At 37.1% G+C, this 23,803-nt stretch overlaps 2 protein-coding genes and 1 pseudogene across 7 annotated transcripts in view; 1 reads left to right on the forward strand and 2 right to left on the reverse strand.

The window, feature by feature from the left end:
- LOC129525947 (taste receptor type 2 member 30-like) overlaps positions 1-23,803 on the reverse strand; it is a 189,504-nt pseudogene that overhangs the window by 68,151 nt on the left and 97,550 nt on the right.
- PRH1 (proline rich protein HaeIII subfamily 1) overlaps positions 1-23,803 on the reverse strand; it is a 264,900-nt gene that overhangs the window by 67,078 nt on the left and 174,019 nt on the right. The gene's annotated exons all lie outside the window — the stretch shown is intronic.
- PRH2 (proline rich protein HaeIII subfamily 2) lies at positions 15,792-17,650 on the forward strand. The gene is made up of 3 exons (XM_055358688.2): positions 15,792-15,855; positions 16,786-16,821; positions 17,178-17,650. The coding sequence occupies exons 1-3, from the start codon at positions 15,792-15,794 to the stop codon at positions 17,576-17,578; spliced, it is 501 nt and encodes a 166-aa protein (XP_055214663.1). The 3' UTR covers positions 17,579-17,650.

Genomic DNA, 23,803 nt, shown 5'->3' on the forward strand with positions numbered 1-23,803 from the left:
TAAAATCTATTTAGCCTCACGCCTGAAATCCCAGCACTTTGGGAGGCCGAGGCGGGTGGATCATGAGGTCAGGAGATCGAGACCAGCATGGCTAACACATGGTGAAACCAAGTCTCTACTAAAAATACAAAAAATTAGCCGGGCATGGTGGCGGGCACCTGTAGTCCCAGCTACTCTGGAGGCAGAGGCAGTAGAATGGCAGGAACCTGGGAGGTGGAGCTTGCAGTGAGCAAAGATCACACCACTGCACTCCAGTGTGGGTGACAAAGCGAGACTCCGTCTCAAAAAAAAAAAAATCTATTTAGTATATATTAAAATGATTACATTAGCTTATTTTTGTTAGTGTTTTATGGTGTGATTTTTCTAAATTTTACTTTTGACTTCTCTTTGTTATTAGGATTTAGATATATATCTTGTACATAGCATAGAGGTCGTAAAATGGGACCTAGAGCTATATGCTAACATTTTATTCCTTGTAGGATAAGAAATGTAGTCTTGTAGGAGTCCCCTCTCCCCCTTGAAGTTGTATATTATCATGTAAATTTTTGGTCAATAAAATATTGTGGAAATGACATGTTGCTTCAGAGTGAGAGCATTTACTCACCACTATAAGACTGCAAATTTCTCATCTTCTTGCCTTGACACTCAAACAAGGGTCAATAAACCATCTATCAGCCTGGATTCTTTTGTGACCACTATGAGCACAGGACATGTAACAGAAATCAAAAACAAAAACAAACAACAAAAACTTCTCCTATGTGGAATCCCTGAGATTTGGGGATCTTGTTAGTACAGCATAGACTAAGCTATCTTGGCTAGTATGAGACTGGCCTCTTGAAATGGGGTGTTGCTAAAACAAAACACCTAACTTATGTGACACTGGCTTAATACTTGATTCATTGGCAGTGAGTAGCAAGAAAAAACATTATTGTTTACTGCAAAACAAGATAGGGAGTGGCAAAACATTTGATAGCAGTCACCTGTGGTTACGTGGGAGGTAAATCACATATTTGAAAGTTCTGTAACTCTAGAAAAAAAATATAATTGAATATATTAATGGTTCATTTGACAATTAAAAAAAATTGACTTTAGAAAATAATTGCCTACTGTCTAGCTAAATAGCAAACAGAGGGAGATGCTCTAAAAGAAAATGATATTTATTTGGGAGTAATATTGCAATGAGAATACATGTGCCATAGTAAATTATGTGTGTATTCAGGGACATTAGAAAAGACAAGGATTTCTAAAAGAGGAAGATTACATAATTGTTTTGAGATAATTAACCTTGGATCCAAGGATCAAGAACAAGGGTGACACCTGTCTAAGATTAGACAAGGAGGTTCTGAGCAGATGTCCTTGCAGAAGTATCTTTTTGTGTAGGGTTGCAGTGGCCTTTGTGCAATGTTGTTGTTTTGTAGAGTCTTTTCTCGTAGCTCTTGTTATAAGTCGTATTTACATTAAGAACTCTCCCCTCATGGCCTTCTCCAGCTCCATTTGTCAGAGTTTTAACACAAGTGACTTCATTTTGATTCTGACAACTTTATACTACTTTGTAAGCAGGAAAAAAATATATCAGAAAGAAGAGTCTAGAAACTTGAGATTTTGCAGAGCTGGAAGAGGCAACTGCTTCTCAACACTGAATAGTATTTGAGTTTCTAAGCCTGGTTAAAACTCAGCCTTGGCTGGGCACGGTGGCTCACGCCTGTAATCCCAGCACTTTGGGAGGCTAAGGCAGGTGCATCACAAGGTCAGGAGATCGAGACCACCCTGGCTAACACGGTGAAACCCCATCTCTACTATAAATACAAAAAATTAGCCTGGCATGGTGGCAGGCACCTGTAGTCCCAGCTACTTGGGAGGCTGAGGCAGGAGAATGGTGTGAACCCGGGAGGCAGAGCTTGCAGTGAGCCAAGATCACGCCACTGCACTCCAGCCTGGGTGACAGAGTGAGACTCCGTCTCAAAAAAACAAAAAACAAACAAACAAAAAACCTCAGCCTTAAGACTAGGATTATCTCAAGGGTATGGTTGTTACATCCATGTTAAAAATTCTGACTAGATTATATTTCCAGAAAAAGGTTCAACTGACAGTTACTGCTCTTTCAGTTTGACAAGGTAATATCAAGGCAGAGTGATTAAATATCTGGCTTCCTGAATGAAGCCTCACAATGCTCAAAGTATCTGATATCAAATCCAGAGAGAAAAGCAGAGGGGTGAAAAAGCAACAAAACACAGCAAATATAAGAAGTAGCAGACTAGACAAAAACTGTGACTTGTTTGCCTGTATGTGAAGCTGACAGGAATTAAGTAGACTAAAAAATTGAGTTTCTTAAAAAATTGTGCTTCTGAAAGAAATGCCAACCCAAACTAGGTCACACGTGTCAAAGTATATTAAAATGGAGGCCAGGTCTGAAGAATCCCTAGGCAGACAAAGCCAGTTAGGTCTCATATGACCTTAAAACTGATTGATTTACAAAAGTAAGCAAAAATTAACTTGAGCTAATTTTTATAAATGCCTATAGTAAAGAAAAACAGAACTTAAACTCAACCAATCAAAGACAGCCAACAGGATAGCCAAACATTTGATTGGTTAGCTATAAAGTTACTTTATTTCATCTGTCCTGTCTTTGCTTTTCTTCTTTGTCTGTCCTATAAAAGCGTCCCCATTGCGTTCCCTCAGTAGAGTTCCGGAACCACCTCAGTTTGGAGCTTTCCAATTTATGAACCATCATTTGCAAATAAACTTTTAAAAAACTTTAGTGTGCCTTAGTTGACCTTATTAACACATGTTGAGCTAAAACCCTGTATTAGTCTGTTCTCATGTTGCTAATAAAGACATACACAAGACTAAGTAATTTATAAAGGAAAGAGGTTTAATGAACTCACAGTTCTACATGGCTGAGGAGGCCTCACAATCATGGTGGAAGACAAAGAAAGAGGAAAGGGACATCTTACGTGGCGGCAGACAAGAGAGACTTTGCAAGGCAACTCCCCTTTATAAAACCATCAGATCTCATGAGAATTACTTATTCATTATCATAAGAACAGCATGGGAAAGACCCGCCCACATGATTCAATTGCCTCCCACTGGGTCCCTCCCCATGACACATGGGAATTACGGGAGCCACAATTCAAGATGAGATTTGGATGGGGACACAGAAAAACCATATCAAACCCTGTTCCAGAGATACAGTTTAACATATTATGAAGACAAATGGGAGCTCACAGACAATATGAGAATCTCTTGACGATTACACTTTTTTTCCTAGTTCTAAAATTACATCTTTTTTAATGAGACTTATATTCTTCCCCCAACTCAGAACATTTCCCTGTCTTTAAGGGAGACCTGCCACAGATAGAGAACCATAGAAAATAACAGTAACAACCACATAAACTGTCATGTTAGCTATGAAAAGAGTTGGTGGAAGGAATGGGCTCTCACCAAGACAGTGAAAAATAGAGGTAGGTGGTAAACAAATATGCAAAAGGACCATTCAGAAACCCAAGCAAACTATCATTCTCCCAATTTTACTGGTGCTATAACGACCTGAAAAAAAGTGCCACAGAAATGGATTAGTGTTATCATCAAGAAATATATTTGAGCCAGGCACAGTGGCTCACACCTATAATCCCAGCATTTTGGGAGGCCAAAATGGGAGGATATCTTGAGCCCAGGAGTTTGAGACCAGCCTGAACAACATAGAGAGACCACCTCTCTATAAAATAAGATAAGATAAAATAAAATAAATAAAATAGCTGGGCATGGTGGTGCACATCTGTAGTCCCAGCTACTTAGAAGGCTGAGGTGGAAGGATTGCTTGAGCCCAGAAGGCCCAGGCTGCAGTGAGCCATGCTTATGCCACTGCCGGTCAGCCTGGGTGACAGAGTGAGACTCATATATATGTATACATTTAAATATATGTATACATGGGTGAGATTCATATATACAGATATGTATATATTTGTATGTATGAGATAAGCTGGTGAGAATGAGGTCATTGAAGCAGATATCCTGTTACTTGCCAATTAAGTCAGTGATGAATTCCATAGTTAATACCACCATGAAAATGTCCTCTTCTATACCTGGCTTCTCTTCAGAGAGAAAAATTCCTAATTTTATAATTTTTTTAAATTTTCAACTAAGGGATTAATATTTAATATTTATTGTTTCAGTACTTCTCTCTTGCTATGTCCATTAATTCCATTGCTCATTGTTAATTTGTTGTTAATTACATTAAAATCAGTTCTTCTGTAGGATCAGGTCATATTGATCTTTATGAAATCAGAGCAATCATTTTTCAAATGATTCAGCTGGCAATTTTCATACTAACAAATATTTTAGTTTTTTATAAGAGCCACAGGTGATAACTTTCCATATTCAAAAGAATGCCCAATGAAGTCTAGTGTTCTCAGATGCAGTTATGGACAGTTTTCCTTTCACTGTTTTCACTTGTTGCTTCACCCTAAACTGCAATTTATGAACACATTACAGTCCCCAATTAGGAGACTAACAGGACGTTGAAGAATGGCATTGGCAGGAGATTTCTGAATTCAGTAGCAGGAATGAACTCAAAACCAGCAGTACTGAGTCAGTTCTTGTTCTCTTCTGACTGAATTCGTGTTCATGGAAATGTTTCTGCAAGACTGAGTGGTCACAGTGTCAGAAGGCTCCTCAAGTTTTGCCTCTTCACACAAGTCCATTTCCCCTTTGACCTTCTGCCATGTCAAGATACAGCAGGAAAGCCCTCACCAAAACATGAGCAGATGTCAGTGCCTGCTTTTGGAACTTTCCAGCCTGCAGAAACATTAGGTTTTTATAGATTGTCCAGCTTCAATATTATGCAGCCTTAAAAAGGAACAAGACCATGTCCTTTGCAGGGACATGGATGAAGCTGGAAGCCATTATCCTCAGCAAACTAATGCAGGAACAGAAAACCAAACACCACATGTTCTCGCTTATAATTGGGAGGTGAACAATGAGATCACATGGACACAGGGAGGGGAACAACACTTACTGGGTATGTTGGGGCAGGGCGGGGGTGGGAGAGCATTAGAGAAAAGAGTTGATGCATGCTGGGCTTAATATCTAGGTGATAGGTTGACAGGTGCAGCAAACCACCATGGCACACATTAACCTATGTAACAAACCTGCACGTCCTGCACATGTACCCCAGAACTTAATAAATAAATAAATAATACATTTTTAAAAGATCCACATGATCAAAAATGCAAACAAAAATAAATTATCCAACTTCAGGTATTCTTTTATAGCAACATGAAATGGACTAAGACAAAACTGTGGTGAAATCTCCAATTATTTGTAAGATGAAGTCGTAGAAATGGGTGAGGTCCAAAAAGCAGGTTATAATCTATATAAACATTTAAGACTTTTATTAATATTGACAAAGGCCCCTACAAAATGCATGCACCAATGTAAGCTCTCAATAGCATTAAACGAGACTGCTCGTAACTTTGCACACATTATAATTCTATGTAACAATTTACAAAAGCAAAATGTGGCCAATTTGAAATGCAAAATAGAGCACCTGTTATTCATTTTACCATAGTACTATACTAAACTTACATTTTTGTTTAAATATGAGGCTGAATTTTTTATATATGATAATCTGGTTTTTAAAATTATTTTTATCTTTTTTATAAAACAGTAAAAGTATTAAATTTTTTTCTACTGTTTATATTGCAAATAGATTTTAAAGTTTTTAATCTATTATTTACCTTTTTATATTTATTTTCTTGAGGCATTCAGAAATTCTTCCAGTCATGCTATTAAATGCATTCATTTTAAAAGTACTCTGCCTTTAATATCATGTTTAAACATGTCTTCCCAACTTTCAAGATTACAAAACAATTCTTGGTATTTTCTCTGTTTGGTTATGTTTACTTTTTCAATTCTATATTTAATCCTCTTATTTACTTTGGAAGAAGAAGTATGTTACACATTCGTCTTATTTCAAATTGCAATATTGTTGTTACAGTACTAATTATTGCAGGGTTAATTTTTCTTCACATATTTAAGATGGAAAAATCTATCTCACACAATATATTTGTAAACAAAAAAAGATATTTATAAACTCTATAATTTTTTTGTTGCACTGGAGTTTCCTCATTCTTTCATGATGTTATGCTATGCCACTCTTTAAAGAGAAGCGTTGGAGGACATGAAAGGTGAGAGGATAGACATGTAACTAATTATTTGTTGGACACCTAACTTAGGATGGACAGATTATATTATTTTTATCAGCAAATGTGAACTCATCAGTCTTTTCCTTAATGACATGTGCTTCCTCAAATTAAAGGCAGTAGAGTCTTATTTTGATTTTCTTGTAAAAGTTTTAAAGAATTGTTTTCAAATCTAAAGTGATAGTACATCTAATGTAGTTTTTCTGTTTGTTGTGAGTTAGAAATACAATTTTGTCCCAATATTAAATGACAGAGGTCTCAATATCATTAGTTGAACAGTCTACGTTTTTTTGTTGTTGATTTCTAATGCCAAATCTATCACGTACGGAGGTTCCTATGTGATAAGAATAAACAATCTGGTCTCACCAGACCTCTCTTTAGTTTGATCTGCTGACCTATTACTTATTATATACATTTTATTTCTGTGTCACAACCTTCATTGTTTTGATTTTTTTAATAATTTTTTTGAGACACGGTCTTGCTCTGTCTCAAAAAATATTAAAAAAATTTTTTAATCTTTTTTTTTTTTTTTTTCCTGACAGAGTCTTGCTCTGTAGCCCAGGCTGGAGTGGCTCAATTAAGGCTCACTTCAGCCTTGACCTCCTGGGCTCTAACAATCCTCCTGTTTCATTCTCCGTGTAGCTAGGACTACAGTTGCCACTATACCCAGCTACTTTTTTGATGCTTTTAGAGACAAGGTCTCACTGTGTTGCTCAAGTGGGTCTTGAATGCCTTAACTCAAGTGATCTTCCCATCTCAGCCTCCCAACATGCTGGGATTACAAGTATGAGCCACTAAATAAATAATTTAAGTAAGTCTTGCTATCTACTGGATACCCCTACCTTAATTTTCTTTTTCAAGAATTGTCTGAATTATTTTTGAATACTTAATTCATGTGTAATTTAGGACTATTTTGTCAACTTGAAAATAAATTTCTTTAAGATTCTGGTTAGAATTATATTGAATATGTGAATTAATTTGAGCATAATCAATGTCTTTGAAAATTAATTTTTGCATATCTATCTATATAGTTCAAATCCTTCACTAAAGTATCATAGTTATGTAATTTCACAGTATATAACATCTTGAAACACTTTTCTGAGACTTAGTCATAATCAAAATATAGTTCTTATTTGTAATAAGAAAGGGAATTTTTTTAATTCCACATTTTAATGGACCAGTGCTGGTGAATAGGTGTAATTTTAGCCCATATATATTGATATTGTACTCAGCAAGCTTATCAAATTTGTGTTATTTCAAAAGTTTTCCTGTTGATTTTTAAATTATCTAGGTGGAGTTACTACTATCAGTATATAATTTCTTTAAATTTCCATCCAAATTTCTATGTAACAATATTTTTGTCAAAGTGTATTAGTTAAATGACCTAGCGAAATTGTCAATAAACAAGTATCTTTGTCTTAATCTTGATTAAATGAAAAGTTCTATGTTACACTAATAACTATGCTTCTGTATTTGTTTAGTAGACATACAAGTTATTAAATGTTGCTTCTATTTAAACTTGGTTTGGGTATTTATCTTGATTAGGAGTTAAATTAGATTAAACATTTTTGCAACATCTGTTGAGATAATTTTATGTAAATTAAAATTATTTACTTTCTAGTTTTAAATTATCTTCAAATTCTTAGAATGAATCTTTTCATTTGTAATATATTTTAAGTATATATTATGAGACTAATTTACTTTTACACTTTTTTTTTTTAGCAGTTTTGTGCCTGTATCTAATTGCCTACCTTCTCATTATTTGCTGTCCTGTACTGTTTTTACTCATTTTGAGGATAATTTTTTAACTTCTTAAAATAAATGAGAATAAAACATTTAGGTTCACTGAAGTAGTTTGGAGAAGGTAAAAATTATGACATTTTTAAACTTAGTAAAAGTTTTTTATAAATCCATCTGAATTTGATATCTTGTGTATATTTTGATAGTCCATTCAAAATCTTTGAAATTGTTGGTTTATTAAAGTTTTTTACTACTAATATAAATTTTTGTTAACCTATGCTTTTTAAAAACTTGGCAATTTCAACTGAATTTTAAAATTTTGGAATAAAATTATTTAGAACATTGATTATATAAAGCTCTGCTATTTAGTATTTTCTACATTTCATCAATTTTTCTGCTTCTCATATTTCTTGATCAGTACCATCAGACTTTTGAATTTCCTAATCTTTAAAAGATTTTGGTTGTACTACCATTGTCTATTATATTTTGATTTTCTATTTATTTATTCATTCATTTATTTATTTACTACTTTGATTTTGGTTGACATCCAAAAGCATAATTACTGCCCTTCAGACAAATTCTAACTTTTCCTTTTGCTGAGTCTATGACTTGGGAAATTTACTTAACCTTTCTATCCCTTGGTTTTTTGTTTGTTTAGTTTTTGAGACAAGGTCTCACGCTGTCACCCGGGGCTGGAGTGCAGTGGTGCGATCTTGGCTCACTGTAGTTTTGACCTCGCAGGCTCAAGTGATCCTTCCACTTCAGCCTCCCTAGTAGCTGGGACTACAAAGGTGCACCACCATACCCGGCTAATTTTTGTATTGTTTGTAGAGGGCAGTGGGGTCTCACCATATTGCCCAGGCTTGTCTCGAACTCCTGAACTCAAGCATCCACCTGTCTTGACCTCCCAATGTTCGGGGATTACAGGCAGGTGCCACAGCACCCTGTCATGCCTCTGGTTCTTTAAAAACCAAAGGGAATGAGACTGTTTTTAGGAATAAATATAAAATAAATAGCACACCTAAACCACCTAGAACAGTACCATGTACTAAGTAAGCGCAAGGTACATATTAGCTCCTTCTTAACTTCTTCACCCTTCTTTAAATTTTTCTGTTGTTCATTTTTCTTAACTGAAGGTGAATATGTGCCTCATTCATCTGGAAAACTTTTTTATAAAACATGTACTAATGGATATGGATTCTTAGCTTTAGCTGGTTTTTTCATTTTGATTGTGAAAAGCTTTTTCATTGCTGAGTTCTAAACATTTATCTTTTATGTAGAAATGTTCATCTTTTTCTTAGTTATAGAGAATAGTTCAATTTTCAAACTTTTTTGATTGATTTAACATTTTACTACTTTACATTCTACGTAATACTTATTCCATGGAATCTGTTCTTTGTTACAGTGTACATGGTTTAGGTGTGTAAATGTTTCATGTGTATTTGAATGTTTGTGTCCAGATTTCTGTCAAGTACAGATTTCTACATAAAAGTATTGAATTAATTTTTGCTAATTGCATTCTTAAAATATTCCATATCATTCTTTCTTCTGCTTGATATGGCAGTTTATTAAGTGTGTCTTACATTCTTATTATTTGTGGATTCTTCAGTTTCTGTTTGTGAGGCTTCTGCTTTATCTATTTGTGTAATGCATTGTTAGGTATGTCCAAATTCATGATTATTGCATCTCTTCCATGAATTTTTTCTTTTTTTTTTTTTTTTGAGACAGAGTTTTGCTCTTGTTGCCCAGGCTGGAGTTCAATGGTGTGATCTTGGCTCAGTGCCACTTCTGCCTCCCAGGTTCAAGTAATTCTCCTTCCTCAGTCTCCTGAGTAGCTGGGATTACAGGCACACGCCACCATGCACAGCTAATTTTTTTGTATTTTTAGTAGAGACGGGGGTTTCACCACATTGGCCAGGCTGGTCTTGAACTCCTGACCTCAGGTGATCTGCCCGCCTTGGCCTCCCAAAGTGCTGGAATTACAGGCGTGAGCCAACATGCCCAGCCTTCCATGAATTGTTTTATTCTTACTACTCTGTAATCACCTGTCTTTAACTGTTACTGTTGTTTACTTTAAATGTTATGTGATTATTAGTTATAATTCAGTTAAATATGACAAATATAAACAAGCAATTGAATATATGCATGTGGAAGAGCATCTATCTTTCACATAACTAAAAAATACATAGGAAAGTTTTTGTGGCACAAATTGTCCAAGGGAATAGTGTGATTCTATCACCAACAAATGATAGGATAATAGACATTAGGCATAAGTAGCAGTCACTGTGCTCATTAGTTAGTGGTAGATTCTATCCATTTATTTTCTGTCACTGTGGTTTTCTGCTTTAGGTATGCCTCTTGAAAGCAGAACATAGTCGTGTTTTGTTTTCTTAGTTATTCTCTGTCTTTTGATAGATCAAGCAAATTTATTTAAATTCATGAACATTTCTGATAACATTGAACTTGCTTTTACTGTCTTATTAAAATTTTGCTAGTTATCACTCTTTTCACTCTTTTTTTGCTTTGAGATTAAAGTGATAAGTTCTTTTTATTCATTTCTCCATCTGTTCCTTTTTTTTTTTTTGAGACGGAGTCTGCCTTTGTCGCCCAGGCTGGAGTGCAGTGACGCGATCTCAGCTCACGGCAAGCTCCGCCTCCTGGGTTCACGCCATTCTCCTGCCTCAGCCTCCCGAGTAGCTGGGACTACAGGCGCCCACCACCACGCCCAGCTAATTTTTTGTATTTTTAATAGAGACGGGGTTTCACCGTGTTAGCCAGGATGGTCTCCATCTCCTGACCTCATGATCCACCCGCCTCGGCCTCCCAAAGTGCTGGGATTACAGGCGTGAGACACGGAGCCCAGCCTCATTTCTCCATCTATTCTAAGTTTCTATTTTTATATAACAAATCATTCCCCAAATTGCAGGCTTAAAACAGCAGTTTATTTCTTTTTTCCTCAGATTCTGTGAATTGCCTGGACTTATTGGATAGTCTGTCATTGTGGTATTTCATGTAGTTGCCATCAGATAAGGGATGGGACCACAGTCATCTGAAGGCTCAAATGGGATGAACATCTACAATGATCCAACTCAATGGCTGACATAGGGAGGATTCCCTCTTTTTCTACTGATTGGAATAGTTTCAGAAGGAATGGTACCAGCTCCTCCTTGTAACTCTGGTAGAATTTGGCTGTGATTCCGTCTGGTCCTGGACTTTTTTTGGTTGGTAGGCTATTAATTATTGCCTCAATTTCAGAGCCTGTTAGTGGTCTACTCAGGGTTTCAAATTCTTCCTGGTTTAGTCTTGGGAGGGTGTATGTGTCGAGGAATGTATCCATTTCTTCTAGATTTTCTAGTTTATTTGCATAGAGGTGTTTATAGTTTTCTCTGATGGTAGTTTGTATTTCTGTGGAATCAGTGGTGATATCCCCTTTATCATTTTTTGGGGGTCTATTTGATTTTTCTCTCTTTTCTTCTTTATTAGTCTTGCTACTGGTCTATCAATTTTGTTGATCTTTTCAAAAAAACCAACTCCTGGATTCATGGATTTTTTGAAGGGTGTTTTGTGTCTCTATCTCCTTCAATTCTGCTCTGATCTTAGTTGTTTCTTGCTGTCTGCTAGCTTTTGAATGTGTTTGGAGAACAGTTTCTCATAAAAGCTTGTGGATTCAACTGTAAAAGTGGCAATCCACTCTGACTCCCCTCTCCACTGCAGAGAGCTTTCTTCTTTCACTTATTAAACTTTTGCTCCAACCTCACCCTTTTGTGTCCACACTCCTTAATTTTCTTGGTCATGAGACCATGAGCTCAGATAACACCTTAGTAATAATATCAATGACCCGGACCTGTTTTGGTAACACCAGCTCTGGGGCCAGGACACACGGGCACTCTCAGGCGGAAGACTGAAATCTGTGCAAGTGGTATACAAATTTATCCCTTCATACACAAATCTCAGGCCAGTCTCTCTCTTGGACTTCTAAAATTTTACATTCATTGTGATGAGAATCAACATTTTTGGTTCATTTCAAAGGACAGGCTCAAGTTTTGCCAATGCTAATATGGCTCAGCAGAAAAATGCATGTGGCATGTATTAAGAAAGCACATAAAGGATCTACATTGACTGGGTTTTCATAATCACAAAAAACGAATAAATTTGTATGAGTATCTTTATATGAAGGCAAGGAGGAAAACAGGTTAATGGAAGCCTACGTAAATGTGCTTATGATTTAAAACAAACTTATTTCCTCAGGAAAAATATATTTTTCACCTCACCTGTTAAAGTCTTAGGAAAGCTTAACCTTGATAATCTCCTAATAACAGAACTTTTGTTTCTTTTCTGAACCTCATTCCTTCTCATATTGTAATAATGAAATGAATAAATGAATAGCAAGTGAGTAGTGGAGCACACTAAACTCTGAGTACTGACTGCCTTCTATTCCACTTAATACCTTTATAAGAACATTGTTATGTACCTAAGTCATGTCATCTATAAAACTAAGGTAATGATAACAATCATATGTCCCTAATATAATGGTTTTGATGATTAAGTGGAACATAGTAAATGTTTAAAAATGTTTTCTATTATAACCAATTTGGCTAGGATAGGTGGAAAGAATAGAAATATGATAATTAATTGTGAAATGTATAATATATATTAATAGGTCATCAACATCAAATTAAAAAATATAGATGATTACCGTGATAGTGAAACCAAAGTTTTTAGACAAGTCAAAGCAAAGTTGAAGTCTCAGAGACCATTGTGTTTATTTGCTAACTGTATTATCAGACTGCTTAGTTGATACAGTGAATACAATAATTCTTCCAATGTACATAAACTGCCAGACAAGCAACTCAATGCAATTCACTCACTCTCGGAGAAGTTTATCCCCTCTGCCAATGTTCATCTTTCCTGGCAAACCATCCTTCAGTATTCCAGGCAAACTAGAGCAAGGTGAAGTTGAAGAAGATCCTACTTTCTATTCCATTCAGAGAGCTTCCGGGTCTTCAAAAAAGATTTAGTCATGTGGGTGTGAAAGAGCTGAGTCATGAAATTTGGACCTTATTATAAGTCCAGAAGGAAAAACAAGGGGTTTGAAGCACAAGGGTGATATGATCTAATTTCTACTTTTAAATGATCACTCTGATTGTCGTGAGGGAACTGATATGGGATGTACTGGGGGAAGAATGTTACCAAGACCAGGTCGAGGCTGTTAAAGACCTCCAGGAGAGAGCATTGTGGGCTGAACAACAAGCTTCTAGTAAAGATCATGCAAGTGGACACATTTGAGATGTATTTTGAAGGTGGAAGTAATTAGATAAGCTAATGGGTAGTGCCTGGAGGGAGTGAGGATTTTTGAACCACTAGGTAAACACCTGTGAGTAACAGAGAAAAAGTTGGGATGTGTTATGAAAGATGAATCCTAAAATTTCATATGTTGAAGACTGACGCTTCAGGACCTCAGAATGTGAACATCCATAGTAGAAGGGAATTGTGTTGTTGACGGCTGCCACCCACTCTAGGTGCCCAAGCTCCTGCAGCAGTCCTACTTCTCCCTTTCACCTACACTCACACCCAGACAGTGTCCCTTTCAGCTCTTCCATCACCCCTTCTTTTGATTTGGCTGGTGAGAGCATAGCTGGTATTTATACTTTCTTGATATGCTAGTCTCTTTTGCTGATTGTTGACATTGGAGAAGGTCATGGAAGGGACCTGAGCTGAGCGACCTTTAGGAGCATTTCCTGTTCTTTTCCTGTACTCTGCTGCCAAGGAGAAATCTGTCTTTCACCAGGCTTGCAGCTTTCTCCGTTACCCACATCATCAGGCAATATCTGTCTGGCACCCCTCTTTGTTCCTTTTCTCTGGCCTTCCTTTTTGACATGATGGTTGACCTGAAATCACCAAGGCAGGACTGCTCATCTCCAGGTCTAATGGAAAACAGTATCTGGTGAAACCAAAGAAAATAATCCCAGTAACCCATTGGGAGCTGCTTGGCTTAAGCAACTACCCTGTGCCTAAGATACAACCCATCAAACCCAGCTAAAACTGATCCAGTTTCCACAGGGCCAGAGAAGAATTGCCAATTAAGAATGCATTCCCATTTCAAATATGTCTATATTTATTTCAGGGAAAATACCAATCTGCCTGGGTCCCTTATGAGAACATTGTTGTCTGTAGAAAAATCTAATCTATTAGGAAGCCTTCTTGTTTTGTTATCTGCAACTCTTCAGAAGGGCCAGACCAGACCCTCGTATGCACAGCACAGGATCCACTCATGCACATCTGTCTAGGGCCTTGTCTTTATGATTTTCTGTCACATGGCCTCTCAGCCATGCCTCCAACCAAGCTATCCTCAAATAAACACTAGTCATGCACAAAAAGTGAAAAATTACACAAGGCCTACACAAGGTCTGAAATGGAAAGTGCAGCTGGTGATACCGAGTAGTATATTTTATGAATTGAGGAACAGGGAATTTCTAGGTATCACAGAGCAATCAGCAGCTGAGAAGAGGGCTACCAATCCAGGACCCTGGAAGGATTTTTCAGAAACTTAATAGTTTATTGTCCAATTGTAGAGACAAAAATGAAAATAAAGATAGTGAGGAGTACCATACACCATTGCTTAGAAGATTAAATAAATGTCATCCCCCACAAGTCATGTGGGGAGAAAAAAACTATATAGGAAGAAAATTACAAACGACAAGGTAGTCTCAGCATATAAAATATCAACAAATAAATGTAAGAAAGAGAATGAGAAAGAATTAGTATTAGAATATCATATAAAAAATCATCTTTGTGAAAGAAAACTCTGATGAAACTGGTGACATAAATACTGAGTAAAAAACAGAAGACCAATCAAGGCATTTGAGGCTTGAACAGGCATTACAAATCATCAAGTTGAATATATAATTATGGCCACTTAGTTATTAGTGGTGAAGACTATGGTATTTGTTAGAAGAAATAAAGTAGATGATGAATTCTATAGAATATTCTGGAGAAAGTGGAGGTCTTAGCTACATGACATCGTGTGGCTCACTTTGGGAACCATGTTTCAGTTTGTTTAGGTCTAGAAATTCCTTGGTGGTTTCTGTGTTCAGTTTTGCTTTAATAACCCCTAAAGATATTTTTTAAAATACAAATTTTTTAGCTTGCCTGTATTGTACAGCACCAACGCTTGCCTGAGTGTAGTGAGATCCACAGAGTTTGTAAAGTTCCTGTAGCATGAGGAGGCTGCGGGGCAGCCTTCTGTCATCTATGTGTACCCAGCAGTGTGCTGTCCTCACACAACTCACGGATAAGCAGAGAGCATCTCTATTACATGAAAAATTTAGCTAAATATACAAATATCCATGTGCACACATCATGAGAGATGGAAATAGGCTATCAAAAGAGTCAGACATATTGACCGTCTTCACTGTTAGCTGTAGGATTGCTGCCCAACCCCCCGACACACCCACACAAACTCACATACACACAAATGAAAAGCACAGTGGAAAGCAGAATAGCAGTCTTTCCAAACAGATTGAAAAACAAATGATGTCTAAAGTTCAGTCCTGACATTGTGCTGATTGCTTGGACACAGTTCCGTCAAAACATTTGTCCAAGTCATAGTTGTACCTTTTAGAAATTAGCCACAAACAACATCCTCCCCAACCCTTCCTGCTAGGCTAGAGTCCCAGAAGAAATGAGGGATACACTTGACCTGAAGTAAGCAAAGCAGAACCCAGTTTCTGAGGCGAGGAGGCCCACCTGGTAGGGAGCTCAAATGCGCCATTGTCCTGCTTGTCTTTATAAAGGGAGCTGACACGTTTCTCCCAGCATAAAGTTGGGAGTGACACCAGAGCCTTCTGCAAGATGCTTCTGATTCTGCTGTCAGTGGCCCTGCTGGCCTTCAGCTCAGCTCAGGACTTAGATGAAGGTAAGCCGAACTGGGGGAAGATATTGTGACTCTGATTGGGGTTTATGGGCGAATGCTATAGAGGGGGAAAATGGAGGGAAGAGAGGAGGATGAGAAAACAGATAGGACTGAAGAGTTCTCATGCCAAGGATCAGAAGACCTGTTGTGCCTTCATTCCTCATCAAGGCCTCATAATTTATTGATTGCACAAATAGAACCCAATAAAGAATTTGTACCGGGGGAGTGAGAGAGTGAGATTTGCATTTATAGAGACATGGGACTGCTGGGAAGGATGTGGAGAATGCAAGACAGATTCAGGGAAGTGCAGCTGTGAAGATCCTATACTGATCCCAGTAGACAGGGATGATGGTGGCCTTGCTGGACAGTGGATGAGCATCCATGAAGGAGATAAACACATGCCAGAGCCATTGCTGAGGCAGAGAATTGGGTAAACACTTGCCTCTGTCTACATAGGGTTAGAGAATCACCAGAGTGAAATATCATCATTTTTCTCTCTCCTGCATGTAGTATTTTAATGTGCTGGGAAGGGCATTTGTAAGATTGTATCTAAGTGGCTATGTCTGGTGGCTCCTGTTGAGAAAGCTTGCAAACATAAACAACATATTTACAGATGAAAGAGGGCAGAAGAATCCTCAAATATTTCATTGAAATACTCAGAGCCCTTTAACTAAATAAGCACTAAGGCTTGAGGAATCATGAGAGGACAAACAGGGGCCCTTCTATGTTGAGTTCCTGGTTGACGCTCAGTGTAGTAACAATCCTGTTTTCCCTTACATCTTCTTCCACTTCCGGTAGCATCAGAGAGTGGCTGATAAGATCTCAAAGGGGATGCACAGGGTGTGATCAGAGGTCCTTTATCCTCGTAGAACACTATGAGCTCTGAATGATTCATGAAGTAACTTTTCCCATCATACTGTACTTCTTTTCTAGATGTCAGCCAAGAAGACGTTCCCTTGGTAATATCAGGTAAATCCCAATAAATTCTCAGTAAACTCTGTCTCCATTTTTCCCTGAAAAATTTTTCAGTTCTCCAGTGTCTTCTTATCATCCTTGTCAGGAATTGGCTAATATCAGTGCCCCAGAGATATAAACAGTTTTCTCCCAACCTTGATTCTGGGACCATGAGTAAAGAAATTTGATTTTTCACCACCCTTATGTGGATTAAGAGGAGTTCTAATTAGGAAGCCTTGGGAAGGGGGGAGGTTGGGAGTTGAGAGGCAGGTCAGGGAGAGAGGGGCCGGCCGTGTGGTGAAGACAGAGAGGTATGAAGACAGGAGGGTTTTCCAGCATGAGCTCAGCTCTTCTTGTTTCAACTCACACAGATGGAGGAGACTCTGAGCAGTTCCTAGATGAGGAGCGTCAGGGACCACCTTTGGGAGGACAGCAATCTCAACCCTCTGCTGGTGATGGAAACCAGGATGATGGCCCTCAGCAGGGACCACCCCAACAAGGAGGCCAGCAGCAACAAGGTCCACCACCTCCTCAGGGAAAGCCACAAGGACCACCCCACCAGGGAGGCCATCCCCCTCCTCCTCAAGGAAGGCCACAAGGACCACCCCAACAGGGAGGCCATCCCCGTCCTCCTCGAGGAAGGCCACAAGGACCACCCCAACAGGGAGGCCATCAGCAAGGTCCTCCCCCACCTCCTCCTGGAAAGCCCCAGGGACCACCTCCCCAAAGGGGCCGCCCACAAGGACCTCCACAGGGGCAGCCTCCCCAGTAATCTAGGATTCAATGACAGGTACGATTCCAGTTTATTATCCATCAAAGGCTCCAACTGCTACAGTTCTCCAACTTCATTGTACCAGTGAATCTATTGAAAAGCTGTTAATATTTCCGTGTCCTGGAACACATTTCTCATGAGTTTTGTTCAAATATTCTGGGATAAGGTAGCAAGATCTTGTTTTTAAACAATCTCTTGAAGGCAATTCCAATTTTGAGAATCACTATCTTCAAATTACCTCTCTTAAATAGGGTTGGGAATGAGGACATAGAATCATGTTCTCCCTTTGGCACTCTGTTTCCTTTCCTCAAACTCAAGGACTCCCATTTATTTAAAGTTTTACCTGAACACTCCTTGTTCAGGAGAGGCTCAGTCCTGCCTCACACTAGCATTTCAAGTCCAGTATTCCTGCTAAATGGTCCTTGGACTTTTAGCTGTTAAATGGTATCTCGTTTTTTTAAACACATTTCACATTTAAAGTCATACATGCTTAAGCTAACAAAAACTAATCTCACTGAATAGACATGTACCAAGCTAAATAGCAATTCATTTCTCCTCCCCTCTACCTTTCCAAAACTCCCACTTTTTACTGTTTGGAAACTCCTCTTTGAAATATTTATTGCTACATAACTATATATAATTTTCCCACCACTAATACCACACTTTATATTCAGTTCTGTGTCTTACTTATTGGAAAAATTTATTTCTTAGCTTTCACATGAGTTTATTTAGATCTCTTCAGTGTTTATTGGTTAGTTTTTTTTTTACAATTATATACGATGCTATTGTTTGGTTTTTCCGTAATTTACTTAACCAATCCCTGTCACTGAACATTGAGGCTGCTTTCACACTGTCCCTGTTACAGGATATGTTGCAGTCCCCATCTTTCTGAAAATAACCCTTAACGTATCCAACAGCCACAAAGCATGAACAACCTAACAATAATCGTTTTTCTTCCTCATCTAAGCAACAGTTTAAAGCACATTACGTGCAATGGCATAGAAAGTGTGAACAAAGAAAATGATATTAAGGAGGGGGGCTGTAGAAGGGATAGAGGGCAAAAGGATGGTTTTGCATCTTCCTCACCGCAGTAAACCAATGAGGTATTAGACATTTCCTGCCATGTCAAGTCTTGCCTATAATCTTCCTTGTCTTTTTCAGGAAGTGAATAAGATGACAGTGTTTCAAATGCCTTGAAACATAATGTGATCATGCTCTAACTTCAATATACCAATAAAATAATCAGCTTGCAATTTCTGATTGTAACGTCTCCTTCTGAGTGTTTGGGACTCTGGAATCTGAGACCCATGTTCACATTGTAAGAACATCCAGGACCCTTTCTCCTTGATGTTTCCAGCAAGCTTCTTTCCTCCTTATCCTTATTAAGTCATCTGCCTGGGGAAGGAGTTCCACTGTTTCTTTCCTTCTCTGTCTTCTTAGCTCGAATTTAAATTTCACAATTATTTTCAGGTCATTTCCTGATAGTCTAGTCAGCTTATGAATGTAAGCAAAACAGGACCAATGAAAGAAAGTCCCAGAAGCTGAGAGAAACTTTAACAAGTTTGAGAGTAACTTATTTTGTTTTCTAGGAAAGTGAGTATGGTTCTATGCCTGTATTCCCCAGAAGCCACTAGATCTATTTTCCCCTATTTTATCACTGATCAGTTCTGTCCCTGCCTATGATTCTTACCATTCTTAAGAAAACCTGAATGGATTTCATCAAGGCGGCAGCATAATTTGAAGGGCAATTGCGTGTGAAAATTGATGTGACTTGATTTACACAATAGTCAGAAAACATTTTAGAAATTGATGACTTTATAATGCAACCAGGAGTATTGAAAAAAAAGTAAGCAATGAGCTCAAATAATTAAAAAAGAGAGACAAAATACACTTGGGAGAACAGAAATAAGAATTAATGAAAATTTAAAAGATTAAATGAATGAGAAGAAATGATTCATAAATTTTGAACTAACAGTAATAACTTCTTGAAAATCCAATAAAATTGGCAAAAGATTGTGAAAATTCTGGAAGAATAAGGGAAACAGATAATCTTCAGAGTAATCAGGAAAAGCCTAAACAAGTGTTTTAAAAGATGAGTTTTTCCTACATTCCAAAAAGCAAACATGAAAAACTGAACACAGTTTTTACAGATATACAATATGGAGTGACTTATATACAAAATGACCTTAAAAATATATTAAACTCATTATAGTAGTTAATATCTAAGTAAAATATGATGAAATTTAATAGAGAATTCACTCCTCCCAAAAGCACCTTCATGGAAGAGTCCTCATTAACAGGCAGTCCTTTAATATGCTGACTTATACAAAATGCTGAAAAGAAGAGAAATACCCCAAGTTCTTGAAAAAAAATTTTTTGATATGACTACTCTAACAGTAATAACTATAAATCTCACTTTAAATAATTTAAAACAAATTAAAGTGATATATGAGTTAAATGACCAAGCAGACTTGATTCTAGGAATGTTAAGGAATGTTCATTATTTGTTTTGGATAATGAAGTCAGCAGAGGAAAAAAAAATGTGACCATCTCAAAAGATGCCAACGTTGTCTTTGATAATATTTAATATATTTTTTAAAAAACAATTCTTGTAAAATAGTTTTTTGATTAGCCTTCTGACCATGATTAAAATGGTGTACCTCAAAGTAGCTGCTAACCTTATGTGTATCTGCAACACCCTGAAAAATTATCTAATAAAAAGGCACAAAGAAAAAGCTTGTCAATGTTGTGGATAATTAGAAAGTGAATAATTTTATTTAATATTAGATAAACAAGCACATAACAGAGATACATATATTCAAATGGAAGGAGTAAAATTACCACCACATGCAGATCTGTTTTCCTGTCCAGAAAATAACAAGAGAATCTACTCAGGTAAAAAAGGAAAGGAAGGAAAGCCATTGTAGTTAAAATAAAATTTAATACAATAGCTGTTTATTAATTCAACTTCTAAAGAATCTTTGTGATTACACAATGACCAGCTAGTAAATATAATAAGAAAATGATTATTCACAAAGGAACCAAAAGGCCTAGTCTTCGAATTTTTAATGCCACTGTGATAGCAAGCATCTGATTATTTTACTCTAAGTTATTTCCACTTCTGATTTTAACAACAGCTTCTTTCCCAGTGATGGGTTCCCGCTAGTGATGTATTCTCTTCACCACAAGAGTTTGCAGCTCTGGCTTTCTTTCTACTCATCTGTAAAGATAACTACAGCTCCTCTATAAACCATCTCACCATTATTACCAAAATCAGACAAATTCTGGAGATAGTCAAAGCTGTGAGGATTTGAAGATCTCTTTCACATCTTGACCCAGTCAATTCCGTTCACCAGTGTTATGAATCCATTCCCCAAAATTCCAATTAGGAATTCTATATTTATTATTATAATGAGGATAATATGCAAGGCATTTAGCATGGCTGCAAAGAGAGAGCTCCAATATCTAACTGCAACGCTGACAATTTCTTCATCTATCACATGTACCTGTTATACATACTTATTAATTGGATGTGCAGTTAATTTCTTCCTTTAAAAAAAAACTATAGGCTCAATATGAAAGTAGAAAGCACTAAGGTGTACTAATGAATGGGCACATAGCTTTTTCCACAAAAAGATTATTTTGCCCCAGACAGCTATCTGCATTCTGATCCAGATACTGTATGTTCTTAACATAAAGTGAAATTTCTCATACTTCATGATGAAAGAAAAAACTGAATTCTCATTGTTAATAAACAAAGACAATTCTCTGCATCATTGTGCATGTTTGCTTTATCTAATCTCTTCACAATTTGCTCATTAATTTTAATTGTTATCAATTGCATTAAAATTCAATGGATAGAAGTATAACATATAGCAAATATGTAAATTAGTAGATGGAGTATATTGAGCACTAAAATCATCTCCACTGAGGAATGCTGAGGGAAGACTGAGGGGATATTTTCATAGTTTATCCAAAGCTCTTATAACTCAAAGCATTGAAATTTACTGAATGAATCCAGAGGAGCCATAACTCCTGAATGCTGAGTGCTGATAATTTACATTTATTTATCAATTAATTGTTTGCAAGTTCCCGTATACACACACTTTGCAGAATAACCTTATAGGATTATTGTCCAGGAATGACTGCTGTCTTTTTGGCAATAAGAATATAGGGCTCAGGAAATCACATGGATTCAAAATCTTCGATTTTCTAATAATTAATTCTTGCTTCCTTCATTAATATTTATTAAGCTTATCCTGACATTAAAAAATATTATATATCGAAATATTTTAAAAACATAATTACCGTTGATATTCTCTAATACTTAACTGAAAATATCCAGGAACATTTGAGAACCATTTACAGGGCTTATGAAAACTGATAGAACTCTATATTAATCCCACACAGCAGCCTCTTTGTTAAAGCCAGATAGGGACAATATTGAGAATGCAGAGGAACATCTGCAGAGCATGAATTGTCCTCATTTTGTACTTCTCCACTACTCAGTAATACCCACTCCCCTAGAGTTATCAAAGGTTGGGTTTTATTCAGCTTCCCCACACCTCTGCTGAGCAACATCTGTTCTATGGCTGTTAAATCTTACTACAAAGTAAGTAAGTATAGGTTTGCTAAACAACGCGGTGGAGTTAAATCCCAATATATTCTTATTTCTTCAAGAAAATTTTTAAATCAATAGAGAGCAATAAACTACATCAGCAAAGACCTGTAATGTTGTCTATATGATCCTCGAATTTGGAGGGATCCAGATTGAGGAGTTAAGCAGGCAAAAATGGGAAATTTTAAGAAAAAACTTTCAAGGATAGGAGCGCCAACACATGACCCAGGCAGAAGTAGGATGGACATTACAGGCTTGGCATCTTCCAGGATATTGAGCTGAATTTGAGGAACACACCAATTCCTACAAGAATGAAAATGGGGTAATGGAGTAGGCTCTGAAACTGAATTTTCATGGGGCATTCGATGATGAAGCAGAACCTAGGCCCCAGGAAAGCTAGAACTCACTTCAGAGGAGCTCTCTGCTGTTGCTCTCCTATCCCTCCCACCACCCCCGCCACACACATACACACACCCCTGCAGCTTTCTTCCCTTAAAAACTTACTACTGGGGAAGACAAACCAGTAAGGTAGATAAGACAACAAGAATTCCTACATATTTTATTCCAGTAAACATAAGGCCCAGGCTAAGATCAAAAAATAAGAATAGGAAATAATAATATTTGATTCTTCCAAAGTTGCAAAGAGAAGCTTTCTAAGAATGCATATTTGTGTGCAGTTTTCCTCCTGAATTGTTTCTAATATGCCACTTGAGGTATACTTGACATGCAATAAGTTGTACAGATATAAAGTATACAATTTCATGAGTGTCTCACCATGTGATACTCATCACATGTGAAACCATCACTATAATCAGGTAACAAACATATGTAGTACCCCCAAAACTTTCCTTTATGTTCCTGTGTTATTCCTCCAACTTACCACTGCCCATTCTTTATCAAACCCCCAGTTACCAGGCAACCATGGATCTGCTTTCAGTCACTATAGATTAGTTTCCATATTCTAGAATGGTATATAAATGGAATCATACATCATTGTGTTTTCTCTGTGCCCACAGATGCCTGTTTCTTCCTCTTTTTATAAAGACACCAGTCCTATTGTATTACGGCCTCACTGTATGGCCTAATTTAACCTTAACTACCTACTTAAAAGCCTTATATTCAAATACAGTCACATTGAGAGTGTGGGCTTCAACACATGGATTTTGGAGACAAACAAGTCAGTCCATAACAGTCTTTCTGAAGCAGATTGGTCATTAGCATTTTCAGTAAGGAGGTATGTTTAGTAAACAGCCCTCATCTTTTTTTAAGGGGAGAGGGGAATGTTATTATTTAATTCAAACCCCAGAACAAATTTTTAGCAAAGAATTCAGGATTATGGTTACATTCCTTAGCCCTTGAAAAAATGAATCAACTGTCTTCTGGCATACAATTCTTTGACACAATTTTTCATGTTATTCAAACTGGGATTATCTTCCCCTTTTGGAGATTACCTCTCACTACCTTGCAGCTGCTTTCTGAATTCCCATTTGCCTCTAAGGTTGCAATTTTATTTCTCTCTCTCTCTCTCTCTCTCTCTCTCTCTGTGTGCGTGTGTGTGTATGAATATGTATATTGTATTTTGTTAAATCTAGAATGCATAGACTAGA

The sequence above is a fragment of the Gorilla gorilla genome, chromosome 10 (genome assembly GCF_029281585.2).
Source record: "Gorilla gorilla gorilla isolate KB3781 chromosome 10, NHGRI_mGorGor1-v2.1_pri, whole genome shotgun sequence".
NCBI classification, from domain to species: Eukaryota; Metazoa; Chordata; class Mammalia; order Primates; family Hominidae; genus Gorilla; species Gorilla gorilla.

What these genes read in the sequence shown, in the direction of transcription:
- PRH2 (XM_055358688.2), top strand. Translation starts at nt 15,792, where the DNA reads ATGCTTCTGATTCTGCTGTCAGTGGCCCTGCTGGCCTTCAGCTCAGCT. An exon ending in AGCTCAGGACTTAGATGAAG is followed by an intron (nt 15,856 to 16,785) that starts GTAAGCCGAACT and finishes CTTCTTTTCTAG; the next exon opens with ATGTCAGCCAAGAAGACGTT. An exon ending in CGTTCCCTTGGTAATATCAG is followed by an intron (nt 16,822 to 17,177) that starts GTAAATCCCAAT and finishes CAACTCACACAG; the next exon opens with ATGGAGGAGACTCTGAGCAG.